Source organism: Achroia grisella, unplaced genomic scaffold (genome assembly GCF_030625045.1).
Source record: "Achroia grisella isolate CSIRO2021 unplaced genomic scaffold, CSIRO_AGI_Agris_v1 utg1179, whole genome shotgun sequence".
Taxonomy (NCBI): Eukaryota; Metazoa; Arthropoda; class Insecta; order Lepidoptera; family Pyralidae; genus Achroia; species Achroia grisella.
The window spans coordinates 1,619,894-1,644,133 of record NW_026712591.1 but is presented as its reverse complement, the minus strand read 5'-3'; the positions used below and the strand labels follow the sequence as shown (position 1 = coordinate 1,644,133).

The following is a 24,240-nucleotide window of genomic DNA, read 5'->3' as shown; positions in this document are numbered from 1 at the left end:
TAGATCTAACCCATTAGGCAGTTATTTATTGTTTTCATACAAATCTATAGTTAGTTTACTATTATGCTATCCTATTACATTGTCTCTTTAAATGCAATAAGTATTTACTGAAAGATATATACGAGTATATAGGTATTTGAATAAATTGTACAAACACACACCTTCGTTAGTTGATCATCAGCTTTTCCCAATATTACTTCACAACCTTCCCTATGAGCAAATAGTTTCCGAGCTTGAATCTTCATATGAAATGTACGATCAATGAGCGGGGTAGCTACCAGCCTGTCGAGAGATGTTGCCGCATTACTATATCCCAACACATCCGCTTCTACTTCCTGGAGAAGCGTTTCCCATGTATGAAACAATGAAGATGGACAGGATGCTCTGTAAATAAAAATAAATATAGTTAATATATTAATTAATCTGAAAATAAATTGCGCATGGTTGATCAGGTGGAATTATCCTTAGGAATAAAATCCGACACTAGCAGGTAAAGCATTTCTATGCAGTAATATCTACTATCTAAAAGTGTATGGAAAGGAAGTGGCAAAGTGGTATAGACATATTTTGTCAAGACTCAAAAATCATGTAGAGATGGAGATGGATGGAGTCTACTAAATACGATGCTGACGAATAAAATTGCGCCTGTATAACTACTTATGAAACATGAAAATCATGGTGCCTCAAGATTAGGCAAGCCGACCTCACGTAACGATAAGGCGAGGACCAAGAAGATGATGATTAAATTGAATAAAAATGGCAAATTTAGTGAATAAACAAAATTCTATTCTATAAGAAAGTGTCGCGGTCTTTATAACTTTAAGGAAATCACGGGATTTTACCACGTTTTGAGTTATCTATAATTAGTAAATCTGTACACATTATATAAAAGGGATATTACTTTTATGTATTATAATCATGGTGATTATATTATTAAAGATATTTCGACGGGATTACAAAAATTTCGATTGATACAAATAACTATTACGAGCAGACAAATCTATCTACCCACTTTCTTAGTTTTTTATACGTACACCGTCACCGCACTACTGGGAAACACTCGAAAGTCACGACAAAACACTATGTGTAATACATACTTGAAAGTCACGACAAAACACACTATGTGTAATACATAGTGTGTTTTGTCATGACTTTCGAGTTTTATAACGACTTTTATAAACATTTAAATAAGTGTAAGCTATATTTGCAATTTTTTTTAATTTCCCTAACACTGAATTCTATGTATATTTATACAATTTATATAAGGCGTCGGGTTATTATTATGCAGTATAAATGTAGGTCAGAAAAGGTCCATTAAAGTAATTACTTTATAAAATGAAATACATCGTTATGATGTTCACCAGCTACAAATATAGCGTTAGCAAATTTTAGGGCAAACAATAAAATTAATAAATAACTATTTTTCATGTAAGTGTTAATAGCCTCAGGGGAGATATACACGGCGCTGAAGTTGCGAAGGCTTTTCATACAACTACAATGGATTACGTCCCCGCCGGCGATACTGCTCACAGATTCTTTGACCCGTATCCAGACTAATGGCGTGTTAGTACAGTTATCTCGGTTCATATTTATAAATATCTGCACAAAACAGATATCTAAGTAGCTTCTAAAAACTTATGGCTACTGAGTTGTATGTTTACCTACCCTTTGACTAAAATAGAAGTTAAACGAAATGTTCATATGTACCAGAGAAATACGTTGTATAAAAATCCTCTCCATTGGTATCTCTTTCTTACCTATTTCAGCTAGCAAATATTCATTTCTTAGTAAGGTATTTTAGTTGGAGAGTGAGATATGGCAGTGAAATCACAGGGTACGAAGGCATAACATCTTAGTCCGATCGGAAAGCAACTTACAGTGTGTCTCAGTTTTGCGTTAGTACGTCATTGGCACCTACCATCCAGTCCGTGGTTGTAGCCTACAATGACGAGGATCGTCAATTTGTATTCCATTTCACTCATATTGTGCTTCAGGTATTAATATATAAATTAAAAGGCAATACAGATTGACTAAAATATATAAAGGAAATTATTGTAAAAAGACAACCAAAAAAATATAGCTGCTCTTCACTAAGTGACCGCTCGCGTAACATTATTACAATCTATCATAATTCAACAAAAAGCATCGCTTTGAAGTTAACAGGGCTGTAAGAGCTATCAATTAATGTGATAAATATATTGTGAAATTAAAATAAACAAGAACATAAATAGAGTAAAGTGTAAAAAATATTTTATAATTGAAAGTAAATATAGAATAAAAAAAAACAAATACCAAAACACAAATAATAATAACCTAAGGTAGTCCATACATGTCATCTAGGCTCAAACTATAACGAGCTACAAAAAACATCTCTTGACCTTTTTTTGGAAATGTAACCGTTTATTATCATATCATTATTAACTGTTTTTAGAATTTATAATAAAATCTGTCAAAGAGAGTAAAAAGCACGTAAGTAATTTTATAGTATTTAAAAATGTATATTATACAGATACAAAACTTATTCTTTCGTGTATTGAGTTAAAATTTCAAGATTTCCAATAAGATTTTTCCTAATATAAAACTTAAATATATTTCTTTTTTAGGATTACCAAGGTGTACCTTCTCGACTCGTTATGAACTGAGTTTCATATTTAGGATTTCTGGTTTTATTAAATATAATCGAAATATTATCAAGTTAGTTTTATTAATTTATTTATATAGATTTCGTACACATCAGTATTTCTATCAGTTGTCTAGTAGGTAGGTAGTACCCATAAAATAAGTTCTATTTAATTTGGGACTTAACTAGGCGCAGGGTTATTATTATTTTTAAATAGGTGACGTTAGCGGATAGGGAATTATATATATATATATATATATATAGTAATGTAGACTGATGACCCCATTGCTAGCAATGTACCATGTCAGGTTGTGCTCCCTTTGGAAACCATCCAGGTTTACTGACCTAACCTCATGCTCATCTTATCATCCTTCACTGGTGCCCCGCCAACGTAAACTGATAACGCAGTTAGGTGTACCATACCATTATCATCCATTAAAAAAAAAGGCGACGTTCTATAAGTGTGTATTAGTTTATTTGTCTTGCATTTTGTGAATCACATCAGTACCGGAAGATAGCCAACAACTGCTCCTACATATTAATATTTGCCTTTTGACGTATATATGAAGTAGCGGTTGGACAACTAAGTGAGGCGATGGGAGATTGCCACCGGGAAATGAGGTCACAGGCGCTAGATATCGACTATTTAGGGCACATTACACGATGCGTCATGATAAAAATAATCGTACTTTTATCGCAGGATAAACCTGTGATGTTAATTTAGATCACATAATATATTATAATATTGACAGGGCATTCTATTGAAATATCACTTTGCTAGGTAGATTTATTTAACGAGAGAAGAATTTCAAAATAGATTAGTGGACAAAGTGCTTCAAATACATTGGAGCATTATCTATCATCTTGCGTATAACTTACTTATGGTGACTTACTTACTTGATGATGTTGATCTAAGTGTCCACCATATTCAATCTAAAATCTAGTAGATATTCGTGTAAAATAATAAAAGGAATGAAATAAGACCGTAAAGTTATTATAAGTAAAGTGCGTCTAATATTCTTTGTATTTGAACATGTTTTATATTAAACATTATCTGAATAATTGGAAAGTGGTGATTAGAGTGCGTTCGCGAGTTTTGGTCTTTCAGTCATCTAGTCTGTGTTCTAATTTATTTCCATGGTTTGACCATTATACAAATTAGAATTTTCGGCTATAGCCGTAGTTCGGAGAATGTGACATTTTGAATTTCCCTCTGCTGATTTTTCTGATAGAAAGGACATGAAAGCGCATTTCCTATACTCTAGAGCTTTTAAGACCTAAAAGCTGTATCTGTTGTTTGCTCCAGCACCGCTAGCTAAATTGATTTACTCCGCATATCCGCTTCATAGTACATCTCGGATGTACCGAAGGTCTTCTTCACTATTTGTTGCATAACTTTAAAGATAAAACGAACCTAAAATAATAACGAACGTGAAATAATAGTCGATTAAGTTGTGATACCAACCCAGTCTTTTTTTCTTTGTCCAATCTTTTTTTATTATTATGGTGTTCCTTGAAGCCTAAATATAAGTATTTTTTATAAATAACATTTATAAGAAACTATTTATTCAATACCTTATATATTTTTATAACAATATGTATGTTAAGAAGAATTTAAAAAAGTTAAAACTGTACTATAATGCACAAATTTAACTAAATTTTTTTTAACTTTTCTCCTTACATCTTATTTTCTATATTTCTCTCAACGGTTAAATAGTCATTTGTCTTCCCAAGTGTCCGTCATTTAGACGAAGGTCTACTTTTTACGACCGCTACTATTGGGCATACGAATAAATATAAAAATATATTTCGGTTTATAGGAGGATAGAGATATTGTGTATTTCAATATCTATGTATTCAACATGGGGATCGGTACCTACTTCTGGTAAAAATAAAATCTAAAGATGAACGAAGAAAATAACATCTTAGTAGAAGCCGTAACCATCAATCAACAATTGACAGGTACTTAGAGCTTGGAGACGTGTTGGGAAAGGCTTGAAACTAATCACCCAGAGGGTCCGACTAAAGGGTCGTCTCGAAATGTAGGTAAATTAACAACTAAATTAGGTAATACTGTTGTTGACAAACTCCAGCCACAAATGGTTTGAGAATTTCGCTTTGGAATTGGTTGCGTAAATGTTTACCACGTCTGAAACAAGCATGTTAAAATTTCAAAGGGAATAACAGAGTTCATTACGAGATGATGTATCCAACAAAGTCACAAAACATGACTTTCACATTTTCAAAGTCAAATATGTAACCTAAAGAATTGATAATACAGAATTAACAAATTGTATCATACCTATAAAGTAGGGTTTAGAAAAGTGTTTTGGTCACGCGCTTTGGTAAACTAGTCTTATGCGGTCACTACACTTAGTTTGATTAAAATTATTTACTTATGTGTTCTATCATGAGATTAACTAAAATGACGATGACGCCGACAAAAGTTTCAACTTTTATTACAGCTTAGATTATAAAACTCAAAATGGTTTGGCCTGAACATTCTGATGTTTAGAAGAATATTTTTCAGCGCTAACTTCTTGAACACGATATGGTTACCAAAAAAGTTCAATTCTTCTTGGAAATAATTTCATTTTATAAAAGGATATATCCTTTTCATACAATATATACGATTAGTCTCACTCAAGTTAGTATACAAACAATAAATATCAGTTTGGAGATCCTTACTTTCGTAGATAATAGATATATCTGATCAAGAAAGGTCAAACGATTTTGATTACATTTAGGATACTGAGGTGAATTCATAAGTATTCATATCTAAAAAAGTATATTGAATTCCAACACATATTGCTTGTGTAATAGGATTTCTCCTATTTGATTTACTCTTTGTATAGGGAGGTTTATGTTTGATTCTCGGCAATAATCTCACAAACAGTTAAGATCTAGCTGACGCGGACCGGTTGTTAGCTAAAGGCCCAATAAAGGTCGAGCTTTTGTTCGTTTGCACTACTGTTTATTTAGGATTTGACTGCGTGGTATTACCCTGATCAATTGGACGTTATTTACTAAGATTAATTCAATTTTAAACAGCTATAATATTATACCACTGGGAATTAAAATTAAATTAAATATTTGAAATAACTCGTATACGTATCGAGACATGCTCCCTTGGGTTGTTATTTTATTTTCTGTCTAATATGATGATTTATAATAGCGGCTAGATTGAGAACTAGAAGATTGATTTGTCTAGCGGTAAAAAAGTGAATATGATATTAAAAGCTGGATAATGGTGGCTGGAAAGGTTATACCTAAGAACAATATGCTTTATTTTTACATAATTTACGCATACCGTGGGGTTCGTACAAATAATCTGGAATATAATTTTATTTTGGTATCACGTTAGACTCCAAAATGCCATGGGGTCCTCATATTTCTAAATTGGCAATTAGACTTAGTTCTGCCGCTTATGCGGTAAGAAGAATTAGACAATTAACAGACGTGACAACGGCTAAACTCGTGTATTTTAGCTATTTTCATAGCATTATGTCATACGGTATTTTATTATGGGGCAAAGCAGCTGATATAAATATAGTATTTATTTTGCAAAAGAGGTTAAGTGCGTAGCGGTTTCTATGTTGATTGTCGCATGCCTAATCCCTTTTGTTAATTAAATATAAGTCAATAAATATTTATTTAAAAGAGCAATACAGAAGTTTCTTGCTTATTCTTCTTGTGATGAATCAGCATTCCGAATAAGCGGTAGAATAAAAAACTTGACAATTCAAAAGTGCTTATATTAAGTTTATTTGAATAAAGATTATTTCTATCTCGATTTCTATTTCTATTTTCTTTAAATAATTTATTTAACTAAATTTGAACAACACGTTTATGTATAGGTAATAGTAACGTAATTGAGATTTTCTAAACCTATCTACTAATTTGGAAAATCTGATTGCTTAACTACATTTGTTTTTAAAGAGTTTTTTGTATGATTTCTCAAAAACCGTATTAATGTATAATTTGAGATATATAAATAGGGCATTTATATATCTCAAATTATATTTGATATATTTAGTTTGATATATTTAGTTCACTAAAATAGAATTTAATTTCGGTATTTGTCTGTAAGCACCTACTTCAGAATGGCGAAACTGATTTATAAGTAATTGGTTTATTTAAACAGTTATATTATATCTGGCGACGGTTACCACGTACCATCAGCTTATTTGACTTGCCAATTACATAAAAAAATATTATTACGGCATTTTATTTTATAATAACTATTATATTCTAAGTGAGAAATCATTATACAGCTAATTAACAAATTAAGAAAACGATAAAGTAGGTTTTTTATAAAGAAATTAAGACAACCTTCGTTTGATGATCTAGGTATATTTAATACTATATATATAATAAGAAGTAACTGATCACTGTCTTTACATAAAATATATTGAAATATACTAGTCCAAAATCCAAAAGAATGATTGTCAGTTGGTATATTAAATGACTTAACCTATTTGAGTGCGGTTTGTGTTAATATATTGTAGAAAAAATGTTATTCCAATCTATTCAGTAATAAAAAGATTATACGTGTAGGAAGTTGCGGGCTCAGCTAGTTTAAAATATTTCCAAGATTTTAGTTCGTATCTTGAAGAAGGTTAGTCCCAATGGGCACTAGTAAGAAAGAAGTATACCGAACAACTAAAAGTAAACCTTACCGAAACGAAGGACTACAAAACTGTACAGATCCCATATTATTACGATACGATGAAGTTTAAATTGGTTTCGAAAAAAGGTTGAATGGTTTTATTCGCTTTATGCCTTTATACATTTTTAATATGATCTTAGAAAAATAGTACCAAGTTTAATATTGAGTAACTATGATAAATATTTAGAAAGAAAGTGCGCTATATTTATTATTTTACAATAATTTTGATTCAACGCTAACTTCAGATTAAATTATATATTTAATACAAAAACAAATTCTAGTAATCCTATTCACATGGGTTCTTTATATTAATACTTATGAAGAGACAGTCTATTTAGATGTATAAAGAACGATTTCCATTGACTCATAAAATATAAATAATAGAAGCTTATATTAGGTTTATAATAATAATTTATATTAAAAAAGTATTCTTTTTTGTATAATATCTAAAATAACAATCGTGTGATTTTTTACATTTAAGTACCAACCGATCAAATTCTAACGAAATTGTTTCTTATTAAAGCGATCAATTTAGGAATTTGATCGATGATTCTTTTGTGTTAAATTTGGAATAAGATAATGGTAGACAGTTGAGAATGAACTTAATGGCCGATAAATTAGGTTATCAGTAGGTATAAAAGATGAGATTTATTACTTTACTACTTTATTTTACTATTTACAGAATTGTTTTTAGTATTGAGTGGTAATAGAAAACTAAAGTTTTGAGAGGTCTGCAATAAAACAAAGTTGCAGTGCAACGCTCTTTAGACAATATCTTCAAGAAACATGATAATAGTACAATTACTATCTACTAATGGCTCGTTATGATTTCGCTCCGTTTGCACAGTATAGAAAATGCAAATTGTATTTACAAAGCATCGTCTAAAAGGTAAAAGATTTTTTTAAATTGGTACTCTGTGCTTTGTAAATTACCTACCACACAAAATTACAAATATTGAAATTACTCTTTATCACTGAACTAGTATTATTACTTCATGAGCATAATAGCAGTCATGATATAAGTCATAAGTAAGTAAGTAAGTAAGTAAGTAAAGGAATGTATGCACTTAAATTAATAAGGCTCCTGTTTGTCTAAACTATTGTTAAATGAGTATAATTATTATAACTGGTATCATACTAATAGTATCAGTTACTTCTTAGATTGTACATTTTTAGATCGCCATCTTATCGGTAATAATTAAATGATAATAATAAATAAAGTATCTATACGATGCCATTCATTATTTGATTAATAATTTTGTTGGTATTGGTGGCGTATTGTAAGTCATGACAGAATTAATTACTGCCTCATTTGAGGGTTTTTGTCCTATCTTTCTTACTTATTGACCGATATTTAACAATATATTCTGTGAATTACATTATAATTTTTGTAGTAATATTAAAAGTGAAACATAAACACAAACATTAAGTTTTCATCACGTCACAATTTTATTATTTGTTAAGAAGATACAGACTCTCGAATATGTTAAAATAGAGGTATTGAATAAACTGTAACAACATTGAACGATGTTGTAATAATTCAATAATACATTCGTGTACTGTATTAATACGAGGTATTAATTATAAGCCAACCAGAACATTAGCAAACTTTAATGAACACCATGCAATCCTACAACTGAAAGGTTAAAGTATTACTTAACAAGAAGTAAAGTTCGCTGAAAGATTAATTGCTGGCATTGTTCAGTGAATTCGATTTCACTCTAATAATGACTACCTTCATGAAATTATGCTGTTGTCGTAAAGTTTTGTCAATTTTGTATACAAAATTTGTATACCAGTTTAATTAATTAAAAACAAATTAATTGCTTTTTTCGATTAAATATTAAAATTGTGCAAGTCGGTACCTTATTTTGGGACTGATATAATTACAGGAACAATTAACAATCATCTCTGGATTTTAGTACGTAATAATACGTAAATACGTATATTAATTAATTTCCAAAGGGTTCATTGACTGTAAAAATATTTAAATATGTTTACAGTCATAAATATTATATGTATTGGTGCTATAATTATATATGTATTTAAATTTAAAGTTTAATGCACAAATACAATACAAATATAAATATATATATGTATATGGCGAACTTCGCACCAAATTACGTTCTGTACCAGTCAACCAAACAACCAGGCAAACTGAGAAATTAGTAAGTGGCGCATTATAATCTACAAACTTACATACTACTAAGTTTTCATCAAACTACATAAATATAACATCTAATTTAGCAGTATAACATATTATTTGACATATATATTTACAAAATCTAAACATATGCATATACATACACACAGCTTATTGAATTTTTCCTTACTTATAAATGCTTAGGATGCATACTACAATGTTTATATTGTTGGTAGAACAGTAAAAAACAAAATTATAGAGCAGTGTCCTGATTATTATTCAAATATGCTGCCTAGTGAATTAATTGGTCGCTTTGATCTGGCTTGTGTTTATCTCACGTGATTCAGACGTTCTGTAATCCTGTTCAACGAACCTGCTATCGAATTATCTGGGTAGTCAGACTTACATACGTATTATTTACATGCATACATAAATTGTTTATTTGGCAACACATCGTAGAATTTTCGGTACATAAGACCAATTATGTCTTGCTGATCCCAAGAACTACAAGTATAGAGTTATGCATCTGTTTTAGAGACCGGACTATGGATAGAGTATGTAACTATTCAAACTGAAACAACAATGCGTTGCAGCTTATAGACAGTTCTGCAACAATTTTCATGTATAAATACGTTATTTCACATACATGTATTAGTCATTTAATATAAATAATAACAATGGAAGTGTTGTGAATAAAATGCAAGTTCGACCAAGACTGACTTTATTATCCATGCACCCACAAATACATGATAAATCATTTACCCTCATAAATATTACAACATCTTCCCTATCAAAAATATGTGTGGGAGTATGTATTATTCTAACACAGAACAATAATTTAATTCATGTAAATTAACTGGTCGTACATATTTTAAACATAACATTCTAGACTATTGCCCAGCAAATAGGCAATAATTATTATAATGTTTTAATAAAATGAAAACTATAGACCGTTGTATTGTATACTTGTTGAGATAGTAAATAACTATAATCAATAAGTAGGTACTACTCGTTTACTACATTATTAAAATTTAAATTCTTATGTATGTATATATAACTTACATTCTACTAACGAAAAAATTAAAAGAAAATCTGTGCTGAAGAATTAAAAGTAAAATTACTGCTAAAGAATTAAAAATAGTACATAACTGTAGGTTAAAATTAGATCATTCTACATTTCATTACAATATAATTAAAATAATAAAATACATAACATGCATTATTAATTAAAATAATATGACATATGTATAAACTATTTACATGCGTACTGTTGTAAAATATTAAAACAATCACATGAATATAATTATAATATCATTAGGCATTAAATAAGTTAATTTTGATACAATTTCGCTATATTAAGGCGAGCTGCTGCAGCAGCCAGTCTGCGTGTCCGTTTTGTGGGCTTTTGTGCATTGGATATGGTGGGAGAGTCTTTCACATTTCCATCATTATCGCCACCACTCTCTGCACTGGACCAATGGTCAATATCCTGGGTATCCTGTCCCTCGTCCTGGGGCGAACTCTGTGTTTTTATTTCAGACTCGACTTTAATCAGTTGACGTCTGTTGCGTCTGTACCGTCGTCCTGTGGAGTCGGTTACAAAGTATGAACGAGGTTGTGGGGCTCGTCCTTCCACCCGTACGCATTTTCTACCACTAGTATCTGCCATGACTACCGATTGACCCGGTTTCAATTCTGTTAACGCCCTTGACCGTTGATCGTAATATTTTTTGCTAAGCGATTGTTTACGAATTATAGTCTCATAATCTCGAGTGTTGTCGCGATATGGTTGTAACTTGCTTTCATGCACCGGTAACTTAGTATTGAGCCTTCGTCCCATCAACAGCTCTGCTGGCGAGCTAATACCGTCCCTTGGTGTGGCTCTAAAGTTTAGCAATCCTAGATAAAAATCTGAACCAGAAATTAGGCACTTAATAAGAATGTCCTTGATAGTCCGTACACTCTTTTCACTTTGACCGTTGGATTGGGGATAATTCGGTGACGTTGTAATGTGACTAAATTCCCATTTCTTGCAAAATTCATTAAATTCTTTGGATGCATATGCCGGCCCATTGTCAGTAATCAACTCACTCGGGATGCCATGTCTTGCAAATTGATCTTTCAAGACCAGAATAACAGACTTACTATTTATATTTTTTAAAGGGGATACTTCAATGAAATTTGAAAAATAGTCAACTAATATTAAAAAATATTTTTTGTTGTATTCAAATATATCCGAACCTACTTTCGACCATGGTAAATACGGAACTGTATGAGACAATAGAGGTTCACGTGTGGGACGCGCTGCCCGCAAAGCACAGGTGCGGCAGTGACGTACAACCTGTTCCACGTCCCTTGACATCCCTGGCCAAAACATAACCTCGCGTGCATGTCGTTTACATCTATCTATGCCTAAATGCCCGTCATGTAATCTTTTTAGCATTTCCGATCTCAACTGTAATGGAACATAAACCAAATCATTCTTGAATATTATACCATTTATAAATTCCAGGGTTTCCCTGTAAGACCACTGTCCTCTCACTCTTTCATCTACTAAATATTTATTATCCGGCCAACCTTTCTTTATGTATTCAATTATTACTTGACATTCTTGATCTTTCTTTACTGCCTCCCTTATTAAACTTATTTTACTATCACTAAACCTTACATTTTCTATAAGAAAACACGATTGCTCTGCAATTTCCTCATTTATATTTTCCTGTAATAATTCTGGTATTGGGGCTCTCGATAAAGCATCAGCAACATACATGTACTTTCCCGGTTTATATGTGACTGTAAAATCATAACACTGAATGCGCAGCATCATACGTTGTAATCGCGCGGGAACCGAATTTAAGGATTTATTAAATAGTGTCTCCAATGGCTTGTGATCTGTTTCGACCGTAACATCCTTCCTACCATACACATATTGATGGAACCTTTCCAAAGCAAATACTATTGCCAACAGCTCTTTTTCTATTTGTGCGTATCTACATTGAGTATCAGTGAGTGTGGATGATGCAAATTCCACTGGACGGCCGGCTTGTAATAATACCGCTCCGAGCGCTCTCGAGCTCGCATCTACTGATAACAGAACTGGTTCGCGAGTAGAATACAACGCCAGGACGGGAGCACCGCACACTGAGTCTTTCAACTGCTGTACCGCCGTATTGTGAATATCACTCCAATTCCAGACACAATCTTTTTTTAGCAACGAACGAAGTGGTGCTGCGACTTGAGAGTATTGTGGTATAAATTTGGATAAGTAATTTATCATACCTAAAAAGCGTTCCAAAGCGGGCCTATCATGTGGCTTGGGCATTTCCTGTATGGCTTTTATCTTAGTTTTATCAATTTGCATACCACTAAAACTAAAAGTGTGTCCTAAATAGCTCACACTCTCAACACAAAATTGACACTTTTCTTTATTGAATTTTATACCTGCCTCGCGTGCCCTATCCAGCAATAGTTTTAATCTTTGATTATGCTCTGATATGGATGATCCCCAAACCAAAACATCATCAATGAATGACTCAACACCCTCTAGACCTTCCACTAATATTTGTCGTATTTTAGCATGAAATACCTCGGATGCACAGTTTATACCGTACGGTAAACGTAAGAATTGATACCTACCAAACGGTGTACCGAATGTACATAGATCTGCACTCTCATCATCCAGCTGTATCATCCAAAAACCTGACCGAGCATCTAATTTGCTAAAATACCGAGCTCCTTTTAACTTAGTGGCAATGTCAGTTAGCGTGGGCAAAGGATAGTGTGCGCGGCGCACTACACGATTCAATGGGCGCGGATCTAAGCATACGCGAATACTGCCATCCTTTTTAGCCGCGACAACTATTGCGTTTACCCATGGCGTTGGATGTGAGACTTTTCTAATAACTCCCAAACTTTCCATTCGATTTAATTCTGTATTTAATTTGTCACGCACACCTACTGGAATCTTACGTACTGGACAGACTGACGGCTGCGCGCCCGGCATCGTTATTATCTTATACATTCCTGGTAGTTTGCCTAATCCATGAAATAAATCACTATATTGTTCAAAATTGATTGAATACACACGTTTAATAACGCCAAGTTCCTCACATGCGTATTTGCCTAACACACTTTGACAATTATGTTCGGATACAGTAAATTTTAACATATATGTATTGTTTTTATATATCCACTTTATATGGCATGATCCCATTATAGGAATAGGATTTCCACAAAATGATATAGCCTTAATTTTGTTAGTATTTAATTGTGAGAAGTGTAAACCTAATTTTTTATATGTATACTTAGATATAACGTTTAAATCGGAACCCGTATCTAATTTAAAGGTTTCCCTAACACCAGTAGTAAATAATGATAAAGTTTCATACCATTTATTACAGTCCTTACCACCGTCGAGGCTGTCAACCGTTGACACAAAGTATAACTCTTGGTCATCACTAGATATATCTTCCTCAATTTGATAGACACTGTTTTTTATTTTAGCACAAGCACTTTTAAAATGACCTTTTCCACCACACCGAAAGCACTGAGCATTTTTGGCAGGACAACGAAGTCCCCCATCACAATGAGGTTTCATGCACGCTGCACACAACCGCCCAGCATTGAACGGAATAAAACGTCGGGCGCTGGCCATACTGCCTTTTCTCCACTGCTGCGGATGACCCCTGCGGGGGCTACGGCCCCGGTCGCCGCCGACCACGCGGCTCGAACCATTCCGCGACGCTCGGCTTGCACCGTACACAGCGTCTACAGCCGATGCCGTGGTACCTTCGTCACAGATATCCACCTTGGTGCCTTCAATCTGTCGCTTCTCTTCATTAGACATCTCGTTTGCTTGACATATCTTTACGGCTCGAGCGAGGGTAAGATCATCGGCTCTTAGCAGCCGGTCGCGCAGCTTTCCATCAACGACGCCACAAATGATGCGATCCCTTATAAGACCATCCTCGAGATGCTCAAACTGACACTGCTGTGTGAGAAGTTTTAAGGCTGTTACGTATTCGTCTATAGATTCTCCACCTTGCTGATTTCTGGTGAAGAATTTAAAGCGAGCCATTGTAGTATTTTGCTTCGTCTCGAAATGTTCATCAAATTTGTTCACCAGTATGTCGAGATTTTCATGACACTCCTCTTTCTCAAATTTGAAAGTGGTATAAACATCGTAGCCTTCCGGACCGATTAAGTTTATTAATAAACTAGCTTGTACATCAGATGATTCCTTATACACTCCAGATGCCTTCAAAAATACAATAAATTGCTTGTGCCATTTCCGCCACGCATCCGCGCGACACGCCGGTCCTCCTTCCAGGCATAATTCCGATGGCGGTCGAGCATGTTCCATATTTATTGTTGTTTGACACTATCTTTATAACAATATTACGCACTAATATCACTTTATATTTGATATTTGGCTCTAATAATTAATAAATATATAGGACCGCTGCCACCATGTTGTGAATAAAATGCAAGTTCGACCAAGACTGACTTTATTATCCATGCACCCACAAATACATGATAAATCATTTTCCTCATAAATATTACAACAGGAAGCAGTTACGGTTTGCTGTGGGTCAATACTTCAAATATAGCCAATTTTAGTTTAAAAAATGTTCCATTTTTAGCGTTAAATTATATGCAAGTGAATCAATAAAAAATAAATAAACTGTAAGTAAAATTATTCCAGACAGGCGTCGAGATGTGGGATTTTTATAGACACGTATATAGGGATGAAATTTATTGATTTATCCCTGTATGAAATATACTTAATTCTGTTACAAATCTTATACGCGTCACACGGAACGCCTCGAGGCCTATAAGGGGATCAATAGCAAGCGAGTTTTTTAAGTGTTTACTTTCCTGTAATTTATTACTTCTAAATATAACCTTATTAGTATATGTCGGCAATCTGTCTATTAGTCTTATTATGATAAATTATCCCCAATTCAGAGTGTATTTAGGGTAGAAGGTTACGTTGAATGTACTTCAAGCTCTGCCTTCTTCTTTATGAAATTTGACTTTACCTTTGCGATTTTAAATTTATTATTAAGTTTAACATTATTTCGGTTAAGTTACTATCGAGCAAGCGACACGTCGGCACGCTTAATTGGATGACTCCTGCATAAGTGATGAAGACCCTTGCTGTCACCTACTAGTGCTTTAAATTACCGCTCTAGAGTAATTAGACAACGGGAAGGCTAGGTACTGGTGATTACTATCATTTTAAAAAATTCAGAGAAGTAATATTCCCTCTGTACATATCTTCTTAAAAATATCTCTAATTAATACAGTATATAACTTTTTATTTTTTTACTCCTAATACTTTGAGAATCTAAATAATATTACATATATTATATATGTAATATTGTTTAGATATCATATATGGTATTTCCATTAAAATAAATAAATCAGTAGGTCACCATTAACTAACTAACGTAGGTACCTAAGTCAAATATCAAATGACATTCTAGTGAGATGTTGTTACTTATTTAGTCTGAAAAAAAAATCTTTTCCATCCACTAGAAATTACAACAAGTTAACTGTCATAAGTATTTTAGTGATGATAGTAGTAACAATAAACAGAATAGTACAGTGGCGTCAAAAGAAATTACCTTTTTTACTATTTAGAATACGGCTATGTACTTTTTTTATATGTAATTAAAGATGTTACTGAGACACAAAGTAGATACTTAGTAGTAGACAGTAACTACGTATAAAATTTGCATTGTTCAACCTCCCAACATAATTACATAGTAGGTGGCTCCAATCTCTCGTTCTCTGCCTGCTTAATTCACATTTAATTGTGGTACGCAGAAATAGGTACCTATTAAATAAAGCTGTTTTTTACTCCGTTCGATGTAAAACACTTTTACTTTTTTTTGTAGTATTTGGAATACGAATCAAAGCGAATGCTCACTTGATGTAAATGAAATTCCTAAAATGTACTGAGTGTTATTTATGGATAATATAAAACATCTGCACCAATCAATAGTTTATTGTCGCCTATTTTAGTACATTAATTGTTACAAGTGGTGCTCGTGATTTCATTCACATGTGCAATTATTTTGATCAAAGACCTCATCTTTTGATTTTAAACGATATTTAAATTTGTCGCTTGTTTATTGGTTATAAACACTAATTAATAAATAATAAAGAAAGCAATAAATAAAATTAATAAGAAAAAAAATACAAATTAAAACCTTTAGGAGTTATTTATCTAAGATATATTTTTATCTGTTATCTATAGACCTTAACAAACGTACTTGACATTTAACATCATATTGTGTGAAATTTTTATCTTATTTTGTGCGGCTGTTCTATAGATGGTAACTTAACACACAAACTGACAAGCAGACAGTTCCACCAGTTTACCATCTACGATTAAACTAGTTTATTATGGATAAAGAATACCTAATTCAAATTCAAATTCAAAAATCATTTATTCATGTCGGATATTTTAGCTGCTAATGAACGTCAAGTTTTTACGTTATATTTTTTTCCCGACCGTCCAGGTCCCTACCGTCCTATCCCTAAAGAAGATAACAGACTGATGTCCTCGAAAATATATACACGACCGTAACCTCAGATGAAGTAATCATCTGAATGCATATATAGTATAATAATGCATAGCAAATATATGGCAAACTATTCTATTGTCAATTTGAACTAGTATAGATCTTTCATCGGCTTCGCGGATGCATACCGCACAACTACCGACTGCATACATTAAGAGCATAGATATTTGAATTGAAGATAATCATAAAGTTACCACCATTGGAGGTCACTTATATATTTGTATTGATGCACATTTTAAGGTCCACGTACCAACACATATACGTATAATATACATATATGTGGCCTCTCTTTCAGATTCTACTTACTAATATTATTTTCAATAATAAATTTTGTATGTGTTTTGATACTGTTTATTAAATAAGACATTTTTTAAATGGTTATATTTTATTTACTCAAAAATTATCTAAATTATTTACGTAACTCAGGAGACTAATGTACAATATTATAAATTTCTCACAGAGTATATATGTGTGTAACACATATGAAATAATAATGAAAAGTACTATAAATAATATTATACCAATTTACTTAAATAATTAATTAAATTAAACCTGTCGGAAACGTTCGTTCAGTTCGGAAACGTTCGGAATACTCCATGTTATAAGTCGACTAACATTTTATCGGTTTTATGTTTAATAAACATTTAGTTTTATTAGTTTTAAAGAAACTAAGTATTTATTCCTTTTTATTAACATTGGTTATATCGTATCGTAATTTTCCAATATGTATTATTAGCTAATACACATTTGTAATTTAAATAGCTGAATGAATTTACATGTACAACGTTACCCAAAACGATATTTATTCACAACAAAATACCTAAACAAAATTCAATTGTATAGCCTTCAATGAATTAACTATGAGACCCAAACTTTGCTATTTGCGGAATTGTTGTATAACATTAAATAACAACAAGAGGAATTGAATTGTTTATGTTTGTAATTACATTTATATGTATTTTTGTTGTACCTAATTGGAATGGTAAATCTCCTTAGAAAATTACGTAGAAACTGGCAACCATCGCCGATGTGTTTAAACAACATCACATCGTAATAGGACGCCCTTGATACCCCTCATACATTTTCATTTCTGGATACTAAGATGACAGGCCTTGTACCCTATAATTTCACTGACATATGTTTCGCTTCACATCGAAGCACGTATGCATATTTGAATTTGGCTTATATTGGAGGTAGCTTATGTCCTATTCAGCGTTTCGAATTGAGGATTTGGTTTACTCCATGTATAGTGGCTGACCAATTAAGCTTTATACGGTTTGCTGTAATTAACTTGGAATACACGTAATCCATAAATTACATAGCTATACTTTACTATATTGAGTTATACTGTCTATCTCAATATCCAGGACTTAGATGTTATCTGACAACATTGAAGTAGTTACAGAGTTCAATGAACCTGAAAGATATACTTTGATGGGACAGGTGACTACTTTGAGTACTACTTTTAAGATAAGCATTACTTCATAGACAGGATATTCAGAGTTAGATACTTAAACTAAATTGAAAGAATCATAATAAATTTAAGTAAATTACCTGATATATATATAGTATATACCTAGTATTTCGTCTTATTTGCATAATATATTTTTAAATTATAGTCTATGTATATACTGATCTATTACCTATATTATTGTAAAGTTTCATCATAATGGTTTCAGTAGTTTTTGCATAAAAGAGTAGCAAAAATCCATCTTCACAAACCTTTACGTTTATAATATTTGTTATATAATCTTTTTTATTTATTTGAATCAATTTCTATATTCAAAAAGCTAGTAATGTGACCATTAAAAATATAACAATAATAATTTTCTACGTTTAATATTATTATAGTTACGTTGGTAATTTTTATTATCATATATTCCACATTCATAGATAGACATATATACCGGCATGTATTTGGCATGTAAAATTTCGCATTAAAGAGTAATTAATATTGCGTAATTTGTTGTAATATTATTGTGTCAATTTGTATCCTAATATAAAATGTATGTCCAAAAACTTCAAATATATGTGTTTATCAATAATAATATAAAATCTAAATTAACGAGACTACAGCAAGTGTTAGTAATGGTATGCTTTAAACTCGGAATGTTGAGCAATTTAAAAACTAAAGCATACAATTTGTGCGTGTAATTGCATCTCCCGACTCACTTACATGGTTGAAGCCTTACATGCTGTTCGAAGCTATTCTGGCCAATAAGTAGGTAACCAACCATACTTTAGTATTCAAAGAAATTTAAAAAAAACTAAATCAATATCAATATGGTTTAAAAACGCATAAATTACGAAAGAAAATATTATTGTAATATATAACTATATGAATATGTCATCTAATATAACTTATAAATAAAGTTTAGTTGACGCGTCTATTATAAAAAAATCAATGCATAGTGTAGAGTAGCATTGAAATGCTCTCTAAATGAACTCTACGTGAACGTAGAATGTTATTATTCACAGAGCATATATGGTCAATTAATAACATACACAATGTTAGTAGTTTTTGGTGAATTTAATATTGTTTTTTGAATTCTACATTTTTTGTCGTAATAATGTATATCACGCAACTAACTGCTAGTATTTTATGTTTGTTTTTTACAGCAAAGTATTAATTATTCAAGATCAATAGATGAAGGTTTTAAATAAAAAAGTCAAGTAATACACACTTATATATATAGGCTTATACTACTATAGGTTACTTATTATTCAAGTAGGTAAACTACTTTATTAATACGCGTAGGTTGTTATACTCTAATAACTCATTCAAGCTTAGTCGACTTTTTATACTTTTATGTTTGTGTAAGTATAACATGATGACAAAAGTCAAACTTAGTAACATAACTTATGGAAAATATGTGAATGGTACTTAGATTGTATCACGAATGTTTTGCCAAACTTTTTGACAAGTGGCGAAGTAAATGTCGAGGGTGTAAATCCGATTGACGTAATCTGCTTACTTTTTATGTCTGCATGGAAATATAAAATAATGTTTATTTTCAGAAAAAAAACAAACTTCACTTGTTTACTAAGTTTGACAAAATTATATTATGAAAATCTACTCTTACAGGGTATTGGGTAGGATGCTAAATATTAAAAAAAAAGAGTACCAAAAATATGTTGTCATGTGTTTATCCTAAAAGGAGTAGTCAGAGGTATTGTTAACTGACGATGTTGTTGGGAAAGCGACACTACCCAATGAAATGTGGGCATGTCAGACTTCGTTGATTCATTTGAATGCTATTATCAGTATTTTCTTTACCGAAGAGTCAATCAGAAATATAAATAAATACACATCAAGTATTTTTGTATAGGACAGATTTGAACTCACGACCTCTTGGACATAATTTAGGATACTAGTATTTCGTATTTTAAGATAGTATTAATGGGTTCCAAGATGCACTTCAAAAAGATATATAACGATAAATTCATGATATGAAAATAAAATGTATTTTACACGATTACATCGTTATAAATTGTAACCTCTACAAATTATCTTCAGTAATAAATAAGTTTTTATTTCAATATACTCGCTGTAATCCACGTTTTCACCAATCCTTTCCCCGTTTACTTTAAACGAAGAAAGAAGAAATGTCATCCGTCCTCGCCTTCCATCCACCGCGTCACAGCGCATCGCCCGCCTGCGGTATTACTTCATTTTACCTTGCGTTCTTTTTGGCTTTTTCTTTTTACTTCTAAAGATCCTAGCATGATCTAAAATAGTTTTCCTCAGGTATTACACTATTAAATTTGTAATGGATATTTAAGACTTGGCTGGCAGTTCTGGATTAACAAATATACTCTTCATTCTTTTTACATTATTAAGAGTGCTTGCAACTTCGTACCCGTTTAGAAAGTATGTATACTTGTATAGAAAATAAAGAATTTTATATATATATATATATTTATAATAGTAGGTATAAGAAGCATAATTACTGTGTTTGACCTTAATAGATATTCCTGGCGTTGTTGGTTACAGACAGGTACTGTGACACAAAGCAGCTTGCTAAATAAACTTTTCGGTTAAAAGGGAGTTAAAATAACACACCATAAAAATATTGTAGAGTATAGACAGTTTTAGACTTACTGAAAGCACTTTTTAACATACATAGTGTTGTATCGCGGGCATCACAGTATGGTTAAGTAAGTAAGATCCGTAGTTTTACTGTGTAGGAGAAAATTACCAATTGCGCTTTAGGTTTTACGTGATACCAGCCATATAAAAACAATAAGGCGTACATTATAAACAATCTATATTAATCATAGCTGTTTTTTAATGATTGATAATGGAATTGTGCAACCGCCTTCACTAACGGTATACCCTTGCGGGGATACCAGTGAAGCATGATCGTATAAGCATAAAGTCAGATCAGTTAGCCCATTGCGGTGGCTCATTAGTAATTAACTGAAATGATTTCCAAGGGGACCGCGTAGAGTTCAACGTGACATGGCACATTGCTAGCAATGGGATCACTAGTAACAATGCCCTCCCAATGTTCCAGCTGGGGTAGTTAAAGATATTACTTGCTTACACCACATACATTTGATATTCCCATTTATCGCTGAATTACATCATCATTAAAAAAATCGTTCATAATAATACTCCCTACGTAGTGCAACTACTAAATCAATAGTGGTAGTTTATTATAAATTCGGTCGTCGAACCAAGCCGTAATTACTGGGGTTGGTGAATAGGTAGATATGAAACAGCAGTATTGCAGTAAAATATTCATGTTCATGTCTATTTATAGAGCCGCTGTAATGGAAATAAATTGTAAGCAAATATAGTTTATACCTCATATGAAATAATAAGTAAGGTAACGATTGAGTACTTTTGTCATAATAATTTACGTGGTTTAAGTGAACTACTATATTCATATTATAAAAATAATGTCTTATAGTATTTTCCTAACAATTATTTATTGAACATATTTTATATTAGATTAGCTCTTACCATTTACTAAGTCTACCTTTTTTAAGTCTAAAGATAGCTATGACCGTCCTCGTGATATATTACATAGACAAGTAGTCAGTTGGGCCAAAATAGGCAGACAGACTACATTTCCAGGTTTATATTATTAGTATGGATTTGTTGAATTATTAAAAAAGTTTTGTCAGAAATATTTAAAAGTTTTAAATCCTAAAACGTTTATAATTTGCAGGCATCATCACAAATAATATTGTACATTGCAGTGAATTTATATATTGTGCTGTCTACTTCAATACACTGTATATATAGTTTGAAATAAGAAATAGAAAATGAGCCAATTGATATGAAATGCAAATATTATCTCTAATTGTTAAGAAGCTTGTTACAAGATACTTATTGAAATCTTTATTATTTGTTCATTTTCTACTCGATATCAAGCAGCTTATTTATACAATTGATAGGTATTTATAACCTTAAGTATCCTTAAAACCATGCAAATCATATAATGATACTATACTGTTTATTATTCCAAGTCTGTTTGCATTCAACATTTTTTTTTTCTTTCAGTGTCTTATTCCGAGTTTTCATTTTATTGAGTTAATACTTATTTAAATATTCATTATTTGCATATCTTTTATTGGTTATAATGTGTACGTTTATTATGATAAGATATTCTATAAGTAGGTATTGTAATATTTTTAACATATAAGAACATAACATTTATATTTGACTTCTTGTTGTTTCATATCAGCGTTCAACATTTTTTTGTTTTTCTGTATCTTATTAGCTCGTATTTTCATTACATTAGTGCCTTTATCATCATTGTAATTGAAATTTCAATTAAGAAAAGTGTTTTAGCGAATTTGTTTTTCAATTAAGGCCGATGACTTGTTAAATATAAGGTTGTAGGCAATATTATATATTATATAATAAGTCCATTAATGCGGTTTTATTGCTTTTATACGGGTTGTAAACGTAACTAGAAATTATATCCAAACTTATATGTACCGTGTATCTTAGTTACATAATTTACTTATCTTCTTATATTATAAAGTAAATATAATTTTAATATTTACTTATGCATAATGCGAAGTATACAGTGCAGTTGCTTGTGTTACTTATTCTATAAGCTGTATTTACAACAGAAATACACAAAAGGACAATTATAATGATAGCGCATACTAATACAGAATAATTATCTTAAAGAATATAGATACGTATGTATATTCCTAAATGAGACAGTCACATTATGAACTGGAACGTTGTGGAAAATGCGATACATTCTCATTTGTCCCTGATAAATTTTCATAAATCGAATGAAGTACATTAAAAAAAATGTTAAATTTAAAAAAATATCTAATGTAAGTTTCCTAATGGAAAGCTAAAAGGGAATTGTAACGCTTCTTTTTAAATTTACCTATTTAAATAATACTAAATCGCATGTTTAACGAATGCAAAATAAATCCGAATTTGCCATGGTATATTCCGGCGTAATAAAGAAAAATTAGATATTCAGTGAGCGTACAAACCATCACGGAATCACAGTCTTGAATACTTTGTTTGGAATAAATTGGTTGTAATTAATACTCTTTCAAATTCAGGAGGAATACCACTGACAAAATAACGTACCCACCTATTTATTAGTATTTCCCGTTGAATTAACGTTCTTGGTGTTTTAGTCTGATTAACCATCAATCAGGGGTTAGGGTAAACCATTGAACAGTCAAACGTTACCCTAGAAAACGAAGCAAATACCCCATAAATTACGATCAGTATTCGTCGGCTCAAATTAAGCTACCTAATGGCCTCTCATTCCGTATTTAGTAAACTTTAGAGACGGTTTTATCGAATGACTGAGCTGATTTCCGGTGCTCTGTTGGCGCAATTTGTGGAATTAAACAGGTGCTGTTTCTCAGCTAGATACCTACTGGCTACTAGGTACTACTAATGAAATATTCAGATTGTAACAATGAAAAGTTGCTTCCCGTCAAAACTACATATATATAATTCAGTTCTGTACAATTTATGTTGACTGAAAGTAACATTATAGTATTTAGGGGCAGTTCTCTAGTTTTTATTAAAATTTAATATTGCTAGAAATAGAATAGAATAGGATTTAGGTACTTATATATCTAATATCATGTTTGTAACATATACTTTCACGACTATTAACTATTATCGGGTAGTCTGAGCCACTGTAGTGAACGTAACACTTGACATGCCCACATTTTGTTCGGTATATTTCAATTCAATGTGGCAGAAGGCTACCCA

At 31.8% G+C, this 24,240-nt stretch overlaps 1 protein-coding gene across 1 annotated transcript in view; it reads right to left on the bottom strand.

The window, feature by feature from the left end:
- LOC131853327 (uncharacterized) overlaps positions 1-24,240 on the bottom strand; it is a 150,396-nt gene that overhangs the window by 42,898 nt on the left and 83,258 nt on the right. Inside the window, exon 6 of the mRNA XM_059204191.1 lies at positions 162-384. Coding sequence (XP_059060174.1) covers positions 162-384 — 223 coding nt within the window. The remainder of the gene's footprint in view (positions 1-161; positions 385-24,240) is intronic.